This window comes from Clarias gariepinus, chromosome 6, assembly GCF_024256425.1.
Source record: "Clarias gariepinus isolate MV-2021 ecotype Netherlands chromosome 6, CGAR_prim_01v2, whole genome shotgun sequence".
Classification (NCBI taxonomy): Eukaryota; Metazoa; Chordata; class Actinopteri; order Siluriformes; family Clariidae; genus Clarias; species Clarias gariepinus.
In genome coordinates, this window is record NC_071105.1 from 10,410,804 (window position 1) to 10,426,902 (window position 16,099).

The window sequence follows — 16,099 nt, forward strand, 5'->3', positions numbered from 1 at the left end:
AAACTGTAAATTATAATTTTTTTCCACAAATCTATATTTTGATGATAAATTTGATAGTGCTTTGTCACTAGAAGAAGCTAGTTTGGTTTCTGAGGCTAACTGTTAGCCTGTTATACTTGAGTAAACTTGAAAACATCATATGGGGCGACCGAGTATCATGTGGGGCGACCACTGCTGAGTGTTTTAAATGATAGATATATGTCCTATATTTGTAGTTTTCATATTCTATACATCAATTATATACATAGAGTTAATTGTTTAAGTATAATTATTTGTATATTTTAATCTTTTTTTTCTAAATTCAGCCATTTTCCATTCCTTTTATAGGGATAAACATTTATTTTAACTGGATAATGAAGGAGACTCTGATATTATAGAATAAAGTTGTGAAATAATGGTTCAAAATGAAAGGGCACTAAAGTTTATCTTTCTTCATCAGTTTATCTACTTACTGATATGAGTTCAACTATGATACATAAAAATGTGAATTCTGAGATATATATTACGGTCGCCCCAGATGACTTTTTTAAGGCTTTTTTAAAAAAAAAAAGTCTTATCCGTCAATGACCGGTATATTATACTACTATTTATCTTCTGTATTGTGTGTTTATTCTCCGTATCTTATCTATCCTGTTTTCTCATGAATCTTTAAACTTGACTTTATTACCAAAGAAAAATCCATGCAAATATAATTGACTCAAACGTGCCCCCTAGTGGCGTCAACGTGAAGCGCGTCGACCTCAAAGTCTCGCGAGATTTCACAGAACGTCGAGGTCGTTTCTTCAAAATGTAAACAGAAGTGACATGCAGGGGATATGAACAGATAAACCTCTCAAAGCATGTGAACAGGTACAGTTGTTTATATTCAGTACATACTAACTACATTATCAGTAAAACAGTTTATAATTTACATATTTAGCATTCCGGTGGTGATGTAGTGATTTTCAGAAGTGTTTTAACAGTTGATGTTAGCTTAGAGGCTAAACTGTTAACTAGCCAGCAAGCAACGCCTAAATGAGAGAGAAAAAAAAAGTAGCATTTTTGTTAAACCAAACCTTGTTAATTATGCCTCATATTTGGTCTTTTGTGTGTGGATAGATTTTTATTTAGGTATTCTTTGTTTATTATTCAGGCTTAAAGACAGCTTTATGCAGAACTGCATCCACCTGAGACTGATAGATAGATAGATAGATAGATAGATACATACATACATACATACATACACAGTCAGATAGATAGATAGATAGATAGATAGGTTGACAGTCAGATAGATAGATAGATAGATAGACAGACTGGCAGTCAGATAGACAGACATATAGATAGGTAGATAGATAGATAGATAGATAGACAGATAGATAGGAAGGCAGGCAGGCAAAAATGTAGATTAATAGGTTGACAGACAGACAGGTAGATGGATGGACAGACAGGGAGGCAGGGAGATAGATAGATAGATAGATAGATAGATAGATAGATAGATAGATAGATAGAATCTAATATAGTAGATTATATATAATATAAATCTAATAGACACAGCAATCGATGGACAGACAAAGTTAGGCAGGCAGGCAGAAACATAGGTTAATAGATTAATAGGTTGATAGATAGATTGACAGACAGACAGGTAGATAGATGGATAGATACAGAGATAGATATATAGATAGACAGACCTACAGTATAGATAGATAGATAAATAGATAGATGGCTTTATTTATCCCAGAGGAACATTTACCAGCAGCACAGAGTGTAGCATAATAATCAACCCTTATAAATGAAACTAAATTAGTCAAGATCTATCTGCACTGCAGCTGTTTATTTAATTAACTTTTAGAAAAGTCAAATGCATATGTTTTATTTTTTTGCAGTGTGTCCACAGTGTGGGCTAAAGTGTGCGGACGTGCATCGTCATGCAAGATCAAATCGTCCTTGGATAGCAGTCTGCGTTTAATAAATTAAAGTTTAGGCTTCAGCTCTTCAATAAGCATCTCACTGTAATGGGCAATGTTAAAGCTTTTTCTTGATAATGTTTAATTCCTGGCCCTGGTCCATGCTCTGCCATTTGCTCTCAGACTCGTAGTGATGAATCCATGTCTCGTCACTAGTAATTATTCTCTTTAGGAAACTTTCACCTTCCTTAGAGTATCGGTTAAAATTTTGTTTGCAGATATCCAAACACTTCTGTTTATGCTCTTTCGTGAGTTGTTTTGGCACCAGGTACACCATCAGACCACAGAAAACAAATTACTGCACGCTGGTCTACTTTCGTGCAAATCACAAGCGGAGCATCCATTTTTGCTCGCACCGCAGTTATAAATGAACTGATGTAACACGTTCACACCTGCACCGCAGTGACTGGGGAGACAGTAGCCTTAAAAATGAAAAGCGCTTATAAGACAATGAGGGCAACAGAAGTTTTAATGTAACCGAAGTGAACTTGTTTTATTCTGTCAATACTTTTTAAAAAGTTTTTGAACAAGTAAACCCAAATATGGTTTTAAAATTCTTAGAAGAAATAAATCTTAAACATCTTATCTAGTTTTAAATAACAAAAATGCTTCTCGCCATGAATATAGCCATAGATGCTGGCATGGCGTTAAAAAAAAAGAAGGAAAGAAAGAAGAAGAATACCGAAGTGTGGATCATTTTTTACTCACCCTTGTATATATATATATTTTTAAACAGCTGTAGAATAGAAGTGAGGCATTTTAAACATTGTTATCAGTGTAAAGAGTGATAATATCAACAGAAAGAAACAGGGATTTACAGTATAGTATAGAGATTTCATTTTATTTATTTTTCACGTTCACTCACTCTCTCTCTCTCTCTCTCTCTCTCTCTCTCTCTCTCTCTTTCTCTCTCTCTCATTTCCATAGGCATTTGGCTGTGTGTGTGGTGATGGGTCCCGATTCGTGTGTAAAGAAATGGAGATTAAAGGGAACGACGAGGTGGAGAAAATAAAGTCTAAGTTCATGTCGGCATGGAACAATGTCAAATACAGTAAGTAACCCGACCCCAGGCACAGGCTGTGTCCCAAATTAAGCTATTATAGAAGTGTGAATTATTGTCACCTCATACAGTCACTGTCTTTTAACTTTATGAATTCACCTGTATGTTTCTGAACAAGGTGTAACTTGATTCAATGCATAATTAACTTATAATAACACATCAAAATAAGATCAGTTACACATTATAATGCCATTCTGACAGATTTTTTTTTTTTTTTGTAACAGCAGCTCTGACAGTAACTTGGGCTACAAGACAAATAACATGCTTCTACACTAATCATCCATAACATTAAAACCACTTGCCTAATGTTGTGTAGTTCTTTTTGTGTTACAAAAACCTTTCTGGTCCACCAAGTCCTGGACTCCACATCACCTCTAAAGGTGTGCCGTGGTATCCGGTACTAAGGCTTGAACAGTAGATGCTTTAAGTCCTGTAAATTGAGAGACGGTTTGAGACATGGATCAGACGTATTTGTCACGACAGTCTCGTTCAGATTGAAATCTGGGCTCCCAGAAACTCCTATAATGCCCCAAACATGTGGAAATGGCTTGAAGCGAGGTCAGGACTGTACGGAGAGGATGTGGCAAAAACTCCTGACTGAGTTCCTGTAATGTGCAAGTGATGTTGGTGAATGATTGTGTGTACAGTTCCCACAGACAGATGCATCTCTTCTGCAAGTCGGTGACAAGTTATCTATCGATTTTTAGGGATCAGGAGTTCGACTTGCTGAACGTTCACAGGATCGTTATTCACGGACGTATGGCCTTCTTTAAAATGTTTGCAGCATTCAAATGTTTTTCCGCAGCTAAGATCTCTGATCACTGTGCTGTGCCTAAAGTCTCCTATAAATGTTAATTAGTTTTACTCCCTGTATTCATGAGAAAAATCAATCATCACAAATCCTGGTTTGACTTGAACAACCTGTGTAACTTCCAGAGAGTTGAAATATAGTTGGTGAAAAATAAATAATGTGCAAGTTCCTGAGGTTAAAGAGGAATAAAAGACATTCACCATAACATTGTTGGTTATTTTCCTTTAACAGCGCATCATCAAGTGTTTCATTTATTACATTATGTCATACTTTTTTATTATGTTCTCTTGTTTATTTTACAGGTTGGGTGCTAAAAACAAAGACTTCCTTTAGTCGCAATTCTGCAGTGTTTCTCCTGGGGAAATGTTATCACTTCAAGGCAGATGGTAATAGAAATGATACCAACACATACAGTACTGTGCAAAAGTCTTATTATATGCTGTACTGAGCTTGCTGGAGAATATGAGTTCTTCTGGTAACTTTGTCACACTCGCTGCTTTCTATTGTTATGCAAATCCCAGGAGCGTACAATAGTTTTTTTTTTTTTTTTAGATCTGTCTTGTACTATACTCAGCAAAAAAAGAAACGTCCTCTGACTTTCAACTGTTTTTACTTTTAGTAAACTTGATGTATAAATATTTGTTTGAACACTAAAAGAGTCAACACCATAAGACATAAACTAAAAATGTTTCACAATGTGCCCCTGAATGAAGGGAGGCTTAAAATCAAAAGTACCGGTCAGTATCTGGTGTGGCCACCAGCTGCTTAAAGTACTGCAGTGCATCTCCTCCTCATGGACTGCCTATTGCGGACAGTCTGAGCACTGATGGAGGGATTGTGTGTTCCTGGTGTGACTCGGGCAGTTGTTGTGACCATCCTGTACCTGTCACGCAGGTGTGATATTCGGATGTACCGATCCTGTGCAGGTGTTGTTACACGTGGTCTTCCACTGCGAGGATGATCAGCTGTCCTTCCTGTCTCCCTGTAGTGCTGTCTTAGGCGTCTCACAGTGCGGACATGGCAATTTATTGCCCTAGTCACATCAGCAGTCCTCATGCCTCCTTGCAGCATGCCTAATGCACGTTCACACAGTTGAGCAGGGACGCTGGGCATCTTTCTTTCACAGTCGGTAGACAAGTCTCTTTAGTGTCCTGCGTTTTTAGAACTGTTACCTTAAATGCCTACTTTCTGTAAGCTGTTAAGGTCTTAATGACCATTCCACAGGTGCATGTTAATTAATTGATTATGGTTAATTGAACATGCATGGAAAACATTGTTTAAACCCTTTACAATGAAGATCTGTAAAGTTATTTGGATTTTTTCAACATTATTGTTGAAATACACAGTCCTAAAAAAGGAGGTTTCCTTTTTTGCTGAGTATATATTTGTTTTCTTTACAGCCATGCATATATTTTCCTGCACTGTTATTTATTTATTAATTTTTAAGTTATAAATGGAAATACTGAATGATTTTGCAGACCTAATTCTGTAGACATTATAAACATATATAACAAAGCATATAATACAGTGCCTAAGACTTTTGCACAGTACTGTGTGTGTATGTATGTATATATATATATGCACACGCACACCTTCTGGACAGTTATTAATGATGCTTAGTAAATTTTTTACATTCTGACTTCACGAAGTGAAAAAGCATGATTGTGCTGGCTGCTATGTTCCACAGATGAAGACAGTCCCACTGATAGCTGCAGCACAGACGTCCTTGACGAGGATGCTGTCACAGGCAACGTGGACGGATTTCGAAGGGATTTTGCTTCCCGGATCTGGCTCACTTATAGGGACGAGTTCGCTGTGCTGCCAGCATCGGCCATCACCACAGACTGCGGCTGGGGCTGCACTCTCAGAGCTGGGCAGATGATGCTGGCTCAGGCACTTTTACTGCATTTCTTGGGTAGAGGTGAGTCCCAGCTGTTGATTAGGCATCGACTTGGGTTGATTGGAGATTTTCTAAAAACTTGGATCTGTCTATGTGGCACTTTTTCGATTCGTATGGATGTGACATTTGGACTCATAATAGAAAAGAAAAAGCCTCAAAGCATTAGAACTCAAAAGCTGGGATGAAATATTGACATTCTAGAGAACCCAAGATAACGCAAAGCATCATACAACACTAGCATGAATTCAGGATTAAACCTTGGACCCTGGAGCTGTAAGCTGGCATCACTAACATCCCACCCATAGTGTATTTTAGCCTTAAACCTGGTGTTCACCATTTAGCCAAATGATAAGCAGTGTCTCTTACGACTGACCATGGGTAATAATCAATAAGCTGAACATCTGGTCTGACTCTGTTTTATGTCCTCTATTCAGAAAACAACGTTTAAGAAGAAGTTAAGCAGTGACTAATTTGAAATATGTCATAGAAAATATAGAAAGGGATATAAATCCTATTTATTGATCAATTACATGATGTCATTAGGTTAATGTTTCAGAATCAGACCCTTTATGACCCTTTATGCCAGGATTAGCCCCATTTCACTTAGCTGCCCCCTCTGTTTGTAAGGAGAAAATGCAGTAAAAGTGAAATACTGGCCACAATGAATCTTATAATTGAACTACTCTTTAAGTTAGCAGCCCTTCCCATTAAAAGTCAGATTTAAATATGGCTGTGTAATTTATAGAAACTTTATATGTGGAGGAGTTAGGAAGGACTTTTCTATCGCATTTGATTGCTCAGTATAGACATTTCCTGGTTATTGTAATTAGCTTTAAATCATTTCTGAAATGATGTCACCTCCCAGGATGTCTGTTTAAACGAATCTTTTTTTTTTTGGCTTGTTGTGGGTGCTCTTAGACTGGACCTGGCCTGACGCACTGACCTTGGAGCCTCTGGACACTGAGACATGGACAAGCAGTGCAGCGCGAAAACTGGTCGCCTCTTTAGAAGCTTCATTCCAAGGAGACAGGTCAAGATTCCCGGAACCTTCATACCAGCCCCAGTGTGGGGCAGAAGAGGCCGACGTTCACCTGAAAGAGGCGTATCACCGGACTATTGTGTCCTGGTTTGGAGACACTCTGTCTGCCCAGCTCGGGGTCCACAGGCTGGTGCATCTGGGTATGACCTCAGGGAAAAGGGCAGGAGATTGGTATGGCCCTGGAGTAGTGGCACACATACTCAGGTTGGTACGGTAGTGTGGTAACAAATGTCAGGAATCATTGTGTGTGCAGTAAATATTTTGCAGCAAGCTGTAGATTTTGTTTCATGGGGATTTAAAAAAGAAATATTCATACCTAGTGATTTTATTTAAGGAAAGCGGTGGAAGAGGCTACAGATCCAGAACTGCGAGGTGTGACCGTTTATGTGGCACAGGACTGCACAGGTATGGCTGATAATTCTAGTGCCTTATTCAAACGATTTCCAAAAAATATTACCTACTGATAAATGATGAGTAAGGAACAAAGCACACTGCTAGAAGATGTGCTATAAGCAGATGTCCGGCGATCTCAGATACCGCTGTGTTATTGATTATCTGCAGTGTACAGCGCTGATGTTATTGAGAGTCACTCAGCGCAGGTGGACACACATGCGGTCCCCGGGGCAACGGTCACTTACAACAGAGCCGTCATCATTCTCATCCCTGTCAGACTGGGCGGAGAGAAGATTAACCCTGAATACTTGAACTTTGTCAAGGTAACATCTGATTTTATTTTGTCATTATTTTATTCTTCCTAATTTAGTTGTCTTCAGTTCCCACCCGTCATTAGGGGTCTCTCACATTAAGGCTACCACTCAGTCAGGGAGGGACGAAGACCATCAAGTGTTTCCTCCGGACCGACCGCATCTTTTTGAACTGCTCACTGGGTTAACACGCTCGGTGGACAGCGCTATCTGTTCTTTCCACTTGCGTGAGCTCAAAGAGACCCCTGATTGGCTGTAGAGCCGTGATTGATGTGAGGGAGCTAAGTTACTCCCATCCCACCAAGCTGAGAGAGCTCGGCCAATCAGCTTTCTCCAGGCCCAAGCTGGAAGAGGCTACAGCATCACCCGGGATTTTTTATTGTATTATTTAATTTTATTGGATTTTTTTTCATTTATTTATCTATTTTGAGATCAGAAATCCATGTGTACTCCAATGGCAGATCTGGGCCTGTATTTACTAAGCGTCTCAGAGTATGAAATCGCTCCTAAGGGGTCAGAGTGAGTTAGCTCATTAAGAGTTACTCGCTACAGAAGTCATGAATTAACAGCAATTCAGATAAGAGCTGCTATTAAACAGCAGACACCTGAATAAGTGTCATGGGTTTAAAGGTGATTATTGCATATTTTGGCCTTGTTTTACTGAAAATCAGGAAAGACCATTGAATTGCAAGGTGTGCCCAAACTGGTAGTGCGCGCACACACACACACACTTATTTTCTATCTATGTAAATGAACTTGGTCAGTTTAAAAGTTTCCCATTTTATCGTTACAGGTAAAGATTGTTACTTCTCATATCTGAGCAGTTAAAGCACATTTCCAGTTAGTCAATAGCCTCATTTATCATTCATGTAGGAACGTTGTGCATAATGGTTTCACAGCGGTAAACATAATAAACAGTCCTACTTGTTTTACAAATCAAATCCAATTGAAAGTTTATTCGTCACATACACAGTCATACACAGTACGATATGCAGTGAAATGTTTATACGACCGCCCTTGACCTTAAAAATAAAAATAAATCAATTATGGAATAAAATAAGAAATCTTATTCCATAATTAAGAAACTTAGCTAACTAGTTTAAGAAACTTAGCTATAGAAACATATCTATTAAAAATAGAACAAAAATTTTATTAAAAATATAAAAACTTACCTATATATCATCATAAATATTAAAATATAGAAAACTTTAGCTGTAAATTTTTGTTGTTTGATATACACATTATGTACATTGGAAAAAAAATTAAAATGTTTGTATTCTCGTGCATATTCCGATGAATGCCCATCACCTGTAAATGACTGACTTTGTTTATAACACACACAGCTAAATTCTTTTAAAAAAGTTGAGTTACTGCCCAAAGGGGCCAACCTCCTCTTCTGAAACAGAAGTGCCAAAATGTGCAGTTCCTAAAATGTCCAAACTGGTGGCTGGCCCAAATTAATCCCAATAGACTCCCATGTTAAATGCCTAAATGTGCAACAGAAATAAACAGGTTTTCAGCCTGGTAAAAAAAATGCTTTTGGTCTCATGAGCTAGAATCCGCATTCACGATAACTGTACACGGCTGACGTTTTATATAACCCATCAGGTAAAATTATATTAAGTCATAAAGTTATGCATAATTAGTGGCGTGGCTGATTTGAGAGTCCAACCGTTAACTGTCTGCTATGAAACACTGTAGCTAACCAGCTAAGTGGAATCGTTGTATTTCAACTTACCACAGGAATTGTAAGAGTTGACACAGGATGCCGTATAGGATATGGATGACGGAGCTTATCCAGTTCAATTCAATTTAATTTTATTTATATAGCGCTTTTAACAATGGTCATTGTCCCAAAGCAGCTTCACAAAAAAAAAAAATTAAAGTTTTTTTTTTATTTTTTTTTTTTGAAAAGAAAAGAAAAGAAAAGAAAATATTTGGAAGTGTGTATGTGTGAGAAAAATGTGTCTAGATAATAATGAAATGAATGAATGATGAATGAAATGTCTCTGATGAGCAAGCCAAGGGTGACGGCGACAGTGGCAAGGAAAAACTCCCTGAGATGGCAATAGGAAGAAACCTTGAGAGGAACCAGACTCAACAGGGAACCCATCCTCATCTGGGTGATAACAGATAGAAATAACATCAAGTGTGTTGTGCAGGTGAAAGTTCAATATATCAGAAGTTGTGTAGATTCAGTTCAGCAGTAGGTGCAGAGGGCAGATGGGGTCAGGATCACTGGAAGCACAGGAGCAGGATGTGTAGCTCCAGCCATCATAAAGCAGAATCTAGCTGGAGCAGGTCCTTCTCAAGATGCCTTAGAAACCTCGCAGGGTTGGCCTTTGTCTACTGAAGCTGGCACAATCTCCAGATGCCTCAGGATGGGTAAAAAAATACAGAAAAGATGGAGAGAATTAGCGTAGTTGCCATTCAGGATAGGTGTACTGGAGTATGAGGTTATGGGATGAGTTACGCGTATGCCAGATTAAAGAGATGCGTCTTGAGCCTACTTTTGAATTGGGAAATCGTGTCTGCTCCCCGAACAGTGTCTGGGAGGCTATTCCAAAGCTTTGGAGCCAAATATGAAAATGCCCTGCCCCCTTTTGTAGATTTTAAAATTCTGGGAATTACCAGAAGTCCGGAGTTTTGTGATCTTAAGGGACGTGGTGGATTATAGCGTATCAAAAGACTGGTTAGGTATGAGGGAGCTAAACCATTTAAAGCCTTGTATGTAAGTAGTACTATTTTGTAATTAATTCTAAATTGAACAGGTAGCCAGTGCAGGGATGATAATATAGGTGTTATATGATCATATTTTCTGGATCTAGTGAGAACCCTGGCGGCTGCATTTTGGACTAACTGTAGCTTGTTTATTGAGGATGCAGGACAACCACCTAGTAATGCATTACAATAGTCCAGTCTGGAGGTCATGAATGCATGAACTAGCTTTTCTGCATCAGATACGGATAGGATACTCCTAAGTTTGGCAATATTTCTAAGATGGTAAAAGGCTGTTTTTGTGATATTGGAAATATGATTTTCAAAAGACAAGTTACTGTCTAATATCACGCCCAGGTCTTTTACTGTTGAGCTAGTAGTAACAGTACATCCTTCTAAACGCAGGCTGAAGTGTGAAAGCTGTTGTGTGCTGGTTTTTGGGCCGATGAGCAATATCTCTGTCTTATCTGAATTTAGTAAAAGAAAGTTATTGGTCATCCAATCTTTTATGTCCTGGACACACTCTGTTAATCTAGACAACTTGGGTATTTCATCTGGTTTTGTTGAGATGTATAATTGGGTATCATCAGCATAACAATGGAAACTAATCCCATGCCTTCTAATGATGTTTCCCAGGGGAAGCATGTAAATTGAGAACAGGAGAGGTCCTAAAACTGACCCTTGTGGGACCCCATATTTCACTGGCATTACATCAGACGGTACTCCATTTAGATCTACAAAATGGTATCGATCAGACAGGTATGATCTAAACCATTTTAATGCCTGCCCCTGAATACCTATATGATTTTGTAGGCGATCTATGAGAATATTATGCTCTATGGTGTCGAATGCAGCACTTAGATCAAGTAAGACTAGTATTGAGATGCAGCCTTGGTCTGAAGCTAAAAACAAGTCGTTTGCAATCTTAACTAGTGCAGTTTCTGTACTATGATGGGGCCTGAAACCTGACTGAAATTCTTCTAGGATGTTGTTTTCCTGCAAGAATGTGCATATTTGAGCTGATACTACTTTTTCTAATATTTTTGATATGAACGGAAGGTTTGAAATCGGTCTATAATCTCTTATTTCATTCGCGTCCAAATTAGATTTTTTAAGAAGCGGCTTAATAACTGCCAGCTTCAAAGGTTTAGGGACGTGACCTAGATATAATGAAGAATTAATAATGTTTAGAAGTGGCTCTCCAACTGTAAGCATCACTTCTTTTAAAAATCTGGTTGGTATTGGGTCTAACCAGTCCAGTCCATTAACATTAATAAATTAACGTTAGCCACGACAGCATTTTAGCTAAGCTAAAGCTAAGCCCGCTGAGTTAGGTAGGCGTGTTCCAAACAACAGACAGAAGTTAAATAACTGTTATGTTGAACTTTCAGCTGCATAACACACATGTTATATAATTTCTATCCGTTATTACCCAAGTGAGGATAGGTTCCCTGTTGAGTCTGGTTCCTCTCAAGGTTTCTTCCTATTGCCATCTCAGGGAGTTTTTCCTTGCCACTGTCGCCGTCACCCTTGGCTTGCTCATCAGGGACAATCACATTATTATCTAGACACATTTTTCTCACACATACACACTTCCATAAATTTCCTTTTTTTAATTTTCTTTACATTATTTGTTGTAATTTATGCTTTTGTTTTATGATTTAAAAAAGTTTAAATTAATTGAATTTGTTTGTTTGTGTGTGCAATTAAAATAAAGACACGACTCCAACTTGACAGTGTAATCTGTATATAAAATGGCCCAATTGTGTGATGCCGATCAATCAAGGCTCATACAGTACAGTGTTGATGTCTTCTAACACACATTGAGAAAAACTCAGGCGCTCTCATTGAACCCAATGGCTTACTTTAATTATTTACATAAATAACAGATTTCTAGTCTAGATACTCCTATAACTATTTACAAAAAAATAGATTGGTTCTTTAAAATTCATTGTATCTCTGGTGGCAAAGTGGTTAGCACTGTGGCTTCACCGTCCAGGGAGTTTGCATGTTCTCTTCATGCTTGTTGGGTTTCCTCCGGGTACCCGAGTTTTCTCCCACAGTCCAAAGACATGCAGATTATGCATACAAATTGTCCATAGTGTGTGTGCATAGTTTCCTGGGATAGGCTCCAGAGAGAAGACGTAGTATAGAAAGTGAATCAATGACTGTATCTCTGTGTATGGGTTGGTGGATGGTGTAAATGCATATTTTGCTGCTTTTTATGCATTTTTAGTGTTTAAACATTTGTCTTGTTGAAAATAATGTTTAAAATTATTAAAATAATTTCTTTTCCAGGCCATCCTGAGCTTGGAATACTGTCTCGGTATCATTGGCGGGAAACCCAAACAGGCCTACTACTTTGTTGGATTTCAAGGTGCGTCTCTTAATCTCGGCTCATTTCTGCATAATTTGCAAATACTGAACAAGTTTTTAAAGGACTCTGCAGATTAATGAACCTCATCGCTAAAGCTGAGCTTCTTTTATGATGGATAGTGCTCCATCCATCATGCATGAACATCTGTGCCACCCAAAGTAGCCCATTCTCCATCACCTTGATCTGCGAGCAGGAACCTTCAGTTGTACATGCTAGCAGTCAATATTTACCCATTTACATTTTAGCAATTTAAAACCCGGCCGATGACAAGCGATGCATTTTCCCTGCCAGGTCTGACCTGCCACACGCATCTATCATATGCAAATGATGCAATATAATTGGATGTTTGTGAAAGTAATTTTCCTGCACCGGAAAAAAAAGAAAAGAAATTAAATGACAGTCTTGTTCGCTGTATAACGGATGCGCTCATGCAACTAGATTGGAATAAAAAAAGAGAGAGAGTTTAATCCATTCCAGTTTGTGAAGGACTAAGCGGAGAAAAAAAAATCCCTGCTGGGGTTCATTTGTTAGAATCCAAAGACAATCTGTGCATGACTTTGAGCTGCTCTGCATAGAAATTGAGGAAGGATATGCATTATTATAACCGTGGTGTTTTTTTGGAATAACTTGTCTTTTGTTTTGTCCTTGCAGATGACAGCATGATTTACATGGACCCTCATTACTGTCAGTCTTTTGTGGATGTCAGCACAAGCAATTTTCCTCTGCAGGTAATGTGGAATTGCAAAAAAGCTGACCGCTGCCTAGTGATGTGAATTTAATAGTTTCTGTTAGTACTTAAGGGTATGAATTTTAAAGAAGCCCTCTGCACTCAATTACCGAACACACGGGAGTCGATTTACACCTCTATCTGACATCTAGGACATGTCTCGTGCAAAAATAAGGCAGGCAGAATTTAAAATATGTTCCGTTAGATATATCAGCTCTTTTCTATCCTGCTAGTGTGTTAGACTCTTTTTTTTTTGTGAGCATGATAAAATGTTTTTACATTTTTGTAAGCAGTAAAAATGCAGCATGACAGCCTAAAATACTGATCCATTTCTTTGGCCTGTCTGTCACAGCTGTTTAAACTAGAAAGTTTTTGGGAAAGAAAATAATTTTTTTGAAAACACATTTCCTTTGGCCAAGTTGAGGCTTTTATTTGTTCTGTCTGGTTCACATGGACATGTGGGGATTTTATTTTGCTGCTTAGAAGAAGACCTGTAGTCTAGTGGAAATTATTCTTCTATAGCACAAGATCACATTTAGTATAATAATGTAATTCTTTAATACATTTTATTGTTTTATTTTTTTTCCTCAGTCATATCATTGTCCATCACCAAAGAAGATGCCTTTCATTAAAATGGACCCAAGCTGCACTATTGGGTTCTACTCCAAAAGTGTTGAAGATTATGAAAGAATCAGTACAGAGCTGTCAAAGGTGAGTAAAACTCGCCATTGTAAAGGAAACGACTGTGTAGGTTGTAACCGACCTGGCAGCATTTGCATGGTATAAGGTGTATTATACTCTGGTTTAAAAGAAGACATGTCAGTGTTTTCAAGTAAAATCATCGTCAGATAATTATGGATAGATTCTTTTTATCTGAAATCTTCTATGAAAGACTACAGTCAGGTGCAAATCCTCTCCCTAACAAATACTTTATACTACAATTCCGATGGACTCTGATTGGTCAGAAGTAAATTCAGACAGATCTGACAGCGGTGCCAGCTGTAATTCAACTCAAGATTCAAGATTTATATTGATGTTCTCATTCTTACAAGTTTCTATACCTTACACCAGACCCCATCAACAGATATACTGTACATATAATTGTTCATATTTAGAGGTTTTCTGTGAAATGTTTATTTAAACACTTTGAAAGGAGACTTCAGTGTCAGCACTTTATAACAGTCAGTGGTAAAGTTGTATTCTTACACTTTCCGATAAAGGAGATAGTAACTCTCTCTTATAACAAACATTTTTATTTTATTTCCTCTATTTCTTCATTCATCTATTTATTTTGTCTTAATAAATTTAAAAGGGGAAATAGAGAGATCAGTGAAGGAGCACCTGTTTGTAGCTGTTATAAGGGAGAACAGAAACTAACTAGTTTGACAAATGTTAAAAATCCCATTAGGCTAACTACATGGCTAACTATGGATTAAATAATAAACACAATGTTTAACTTTGTTGGCAAAACATTGTGGTAAAAGTAGAATAAAGCACTTGGCAAGCTTTTCTAGGAAAATAATCTTTAAAATAAACTCCAGCAGCACAGCACTTCATCAAAGATCATTTTCCACTGTGATCCACTCAGCAAAAAAAATAAAAAAGTAATGTGATACTATCTCTAGATTTGGTAAAAATTTTGGTGATTAGCCAGACTGAAGTAGTTTGGTTAAAGTAGAGTGTGTATAGATTTAGCCAGCAGGTGTCAGCATTTAGCTGTGTACAACATGACTAGGTCTATAACAGTCCAGAGGCCTTTACACTCTTGTACATTTTAGTGTTCTTCTCTGACTTCACTGATTACAATTAATAGGGAAAAAATGTTTAAATCTGGAGTTTAACTCTCAACATTTTTTTTGCCCTCAAATCTGCTTCTGTACGAGTTAGGTGCTGCAACCGTCATCGAAAGAGAAGTATCCGGCATTTACCTTTATGAAAGGACACGGCAGAGATTATGAACTCTCTGCTCCTGTGGAGAAGAGAGAGTGGCCCTTCATCAAAGACAAACGCAACCCCGGGGCCACTGCAGGGGACTTTGTGCTGCTGTAAACAAGGGGTTGGAATTCCCGAACGTTGTTATGTGTGTGATTTTTCTGTGTCCTGCTGGTTTAAATGGTTGCACCATACTAAGTATATACAGAGAAGTAGTTCTGGGTTTTTGTCTGTTCAAGGAGCAAAACGAAAAGTTCATCAAGAACTCCATAGTCAACACCTCAACTTAACACTGTAAACAAACTCAATATACCTGGCAAATTTATAGTCAGAAAAATATGCTCTGACTATAAATGTGTATATATATAAATGTGTGTGTGTATATATATACATACAGAAAAACATAGACATATTTAACACTAAAATATCATATATAAATTTGGATACACCTTCTAAATTTAATGGTATTTGTTTATTGAATTATTTTCTACATTGTGTGAAATAACACATACTGTATATGAAATTATGTAATTAAGTAACAACAACAAGAACAGTCAGTTGTTATAATAACCCAAGAAAGGTCAATAGGAATAATTCTAGCAAGAACAGTATTGTCAAGTGGATTTGCAAAACTCATTAAGCACCATAATATAACTGGCTCTCATGTACACTATCCAAGGAAAGCAAGACCAAAACTTAGTTACCACCGTCAAAATTCACCAATTAACAGGACCTCAGAGCCGTTATAAAGGCTTTACAGAGCATTAGTAAGAGACTCCTCTCAATATTACTTGTTCAAAGAAGTTTATTGCACATGTTCAGCATTGTTTTATAATGTAAAAAGAAATTAAAATAAGGAAAGACCATGGAATTCGAGGGTGTGTCCAA

The 16,099-nt window shown here is 37.6% G+C and overlaps 1 protein-coding gene across 1 annotated transcript; it reads left to right on the plus strand.

Moving 5' to 3' along the window:
- The first annotated feature begins 771 nt into the window (after positions 1-771).
- atg4c (autophagy related 4C, cysteine peptidase) lies at positions 772-15,573 on the plus strand. Its single transcript, XM_053497683.1, has 11 exons — positions 772-849; positions 2,871-2,994; positions 4,117-4,200; positions 5,502-5,735; positions 6,633-6,957; positions 7,088-7,158; positions 7,315-7,469; positions 12,474-12,552; positions 13,204-13,280; positions 13,871-13,990; positions 15,167-15,573. Exons 2-11 carry the CDS (start codon positions 2,919-2,921, stop codon positions 15,326-15,328), a joined length of 1,383 nt encoding a protein of 460 aa, XP_053353658.1. The 5' UTR covers positions 772-849; positions 2,871-2,918; the 3' UTR covers positions 15,329-15,573.
- Positions 15,574-16,099: the final 526 nt, after the last annotated feature.

Excerpts from the sequence above, each read along its gene's own strand:
- atg4c (XM_053497683.1), top strand. The coding sequence starts at position 2,919 with ATGGAGATTAAAGGGAACGACGAGGTGGAGAAAATAAAGTCTAAGTTC. Across the intron at positions 7,159-7,314 it reads TGTGGCACAGGACTGCACAG|TGTACAGCGCTGATGTTATT; the intron begins GTATGGCTGATA and ends GATTATCTGCAG. Across the intron at positions 7,470-12,473 it reads AATACTTGAACTTTGTCAAG|GCCATCCTGAGCTTGGAATA; the intron begins GTAACATCTGAT and ends TTTCTTTTCCAG.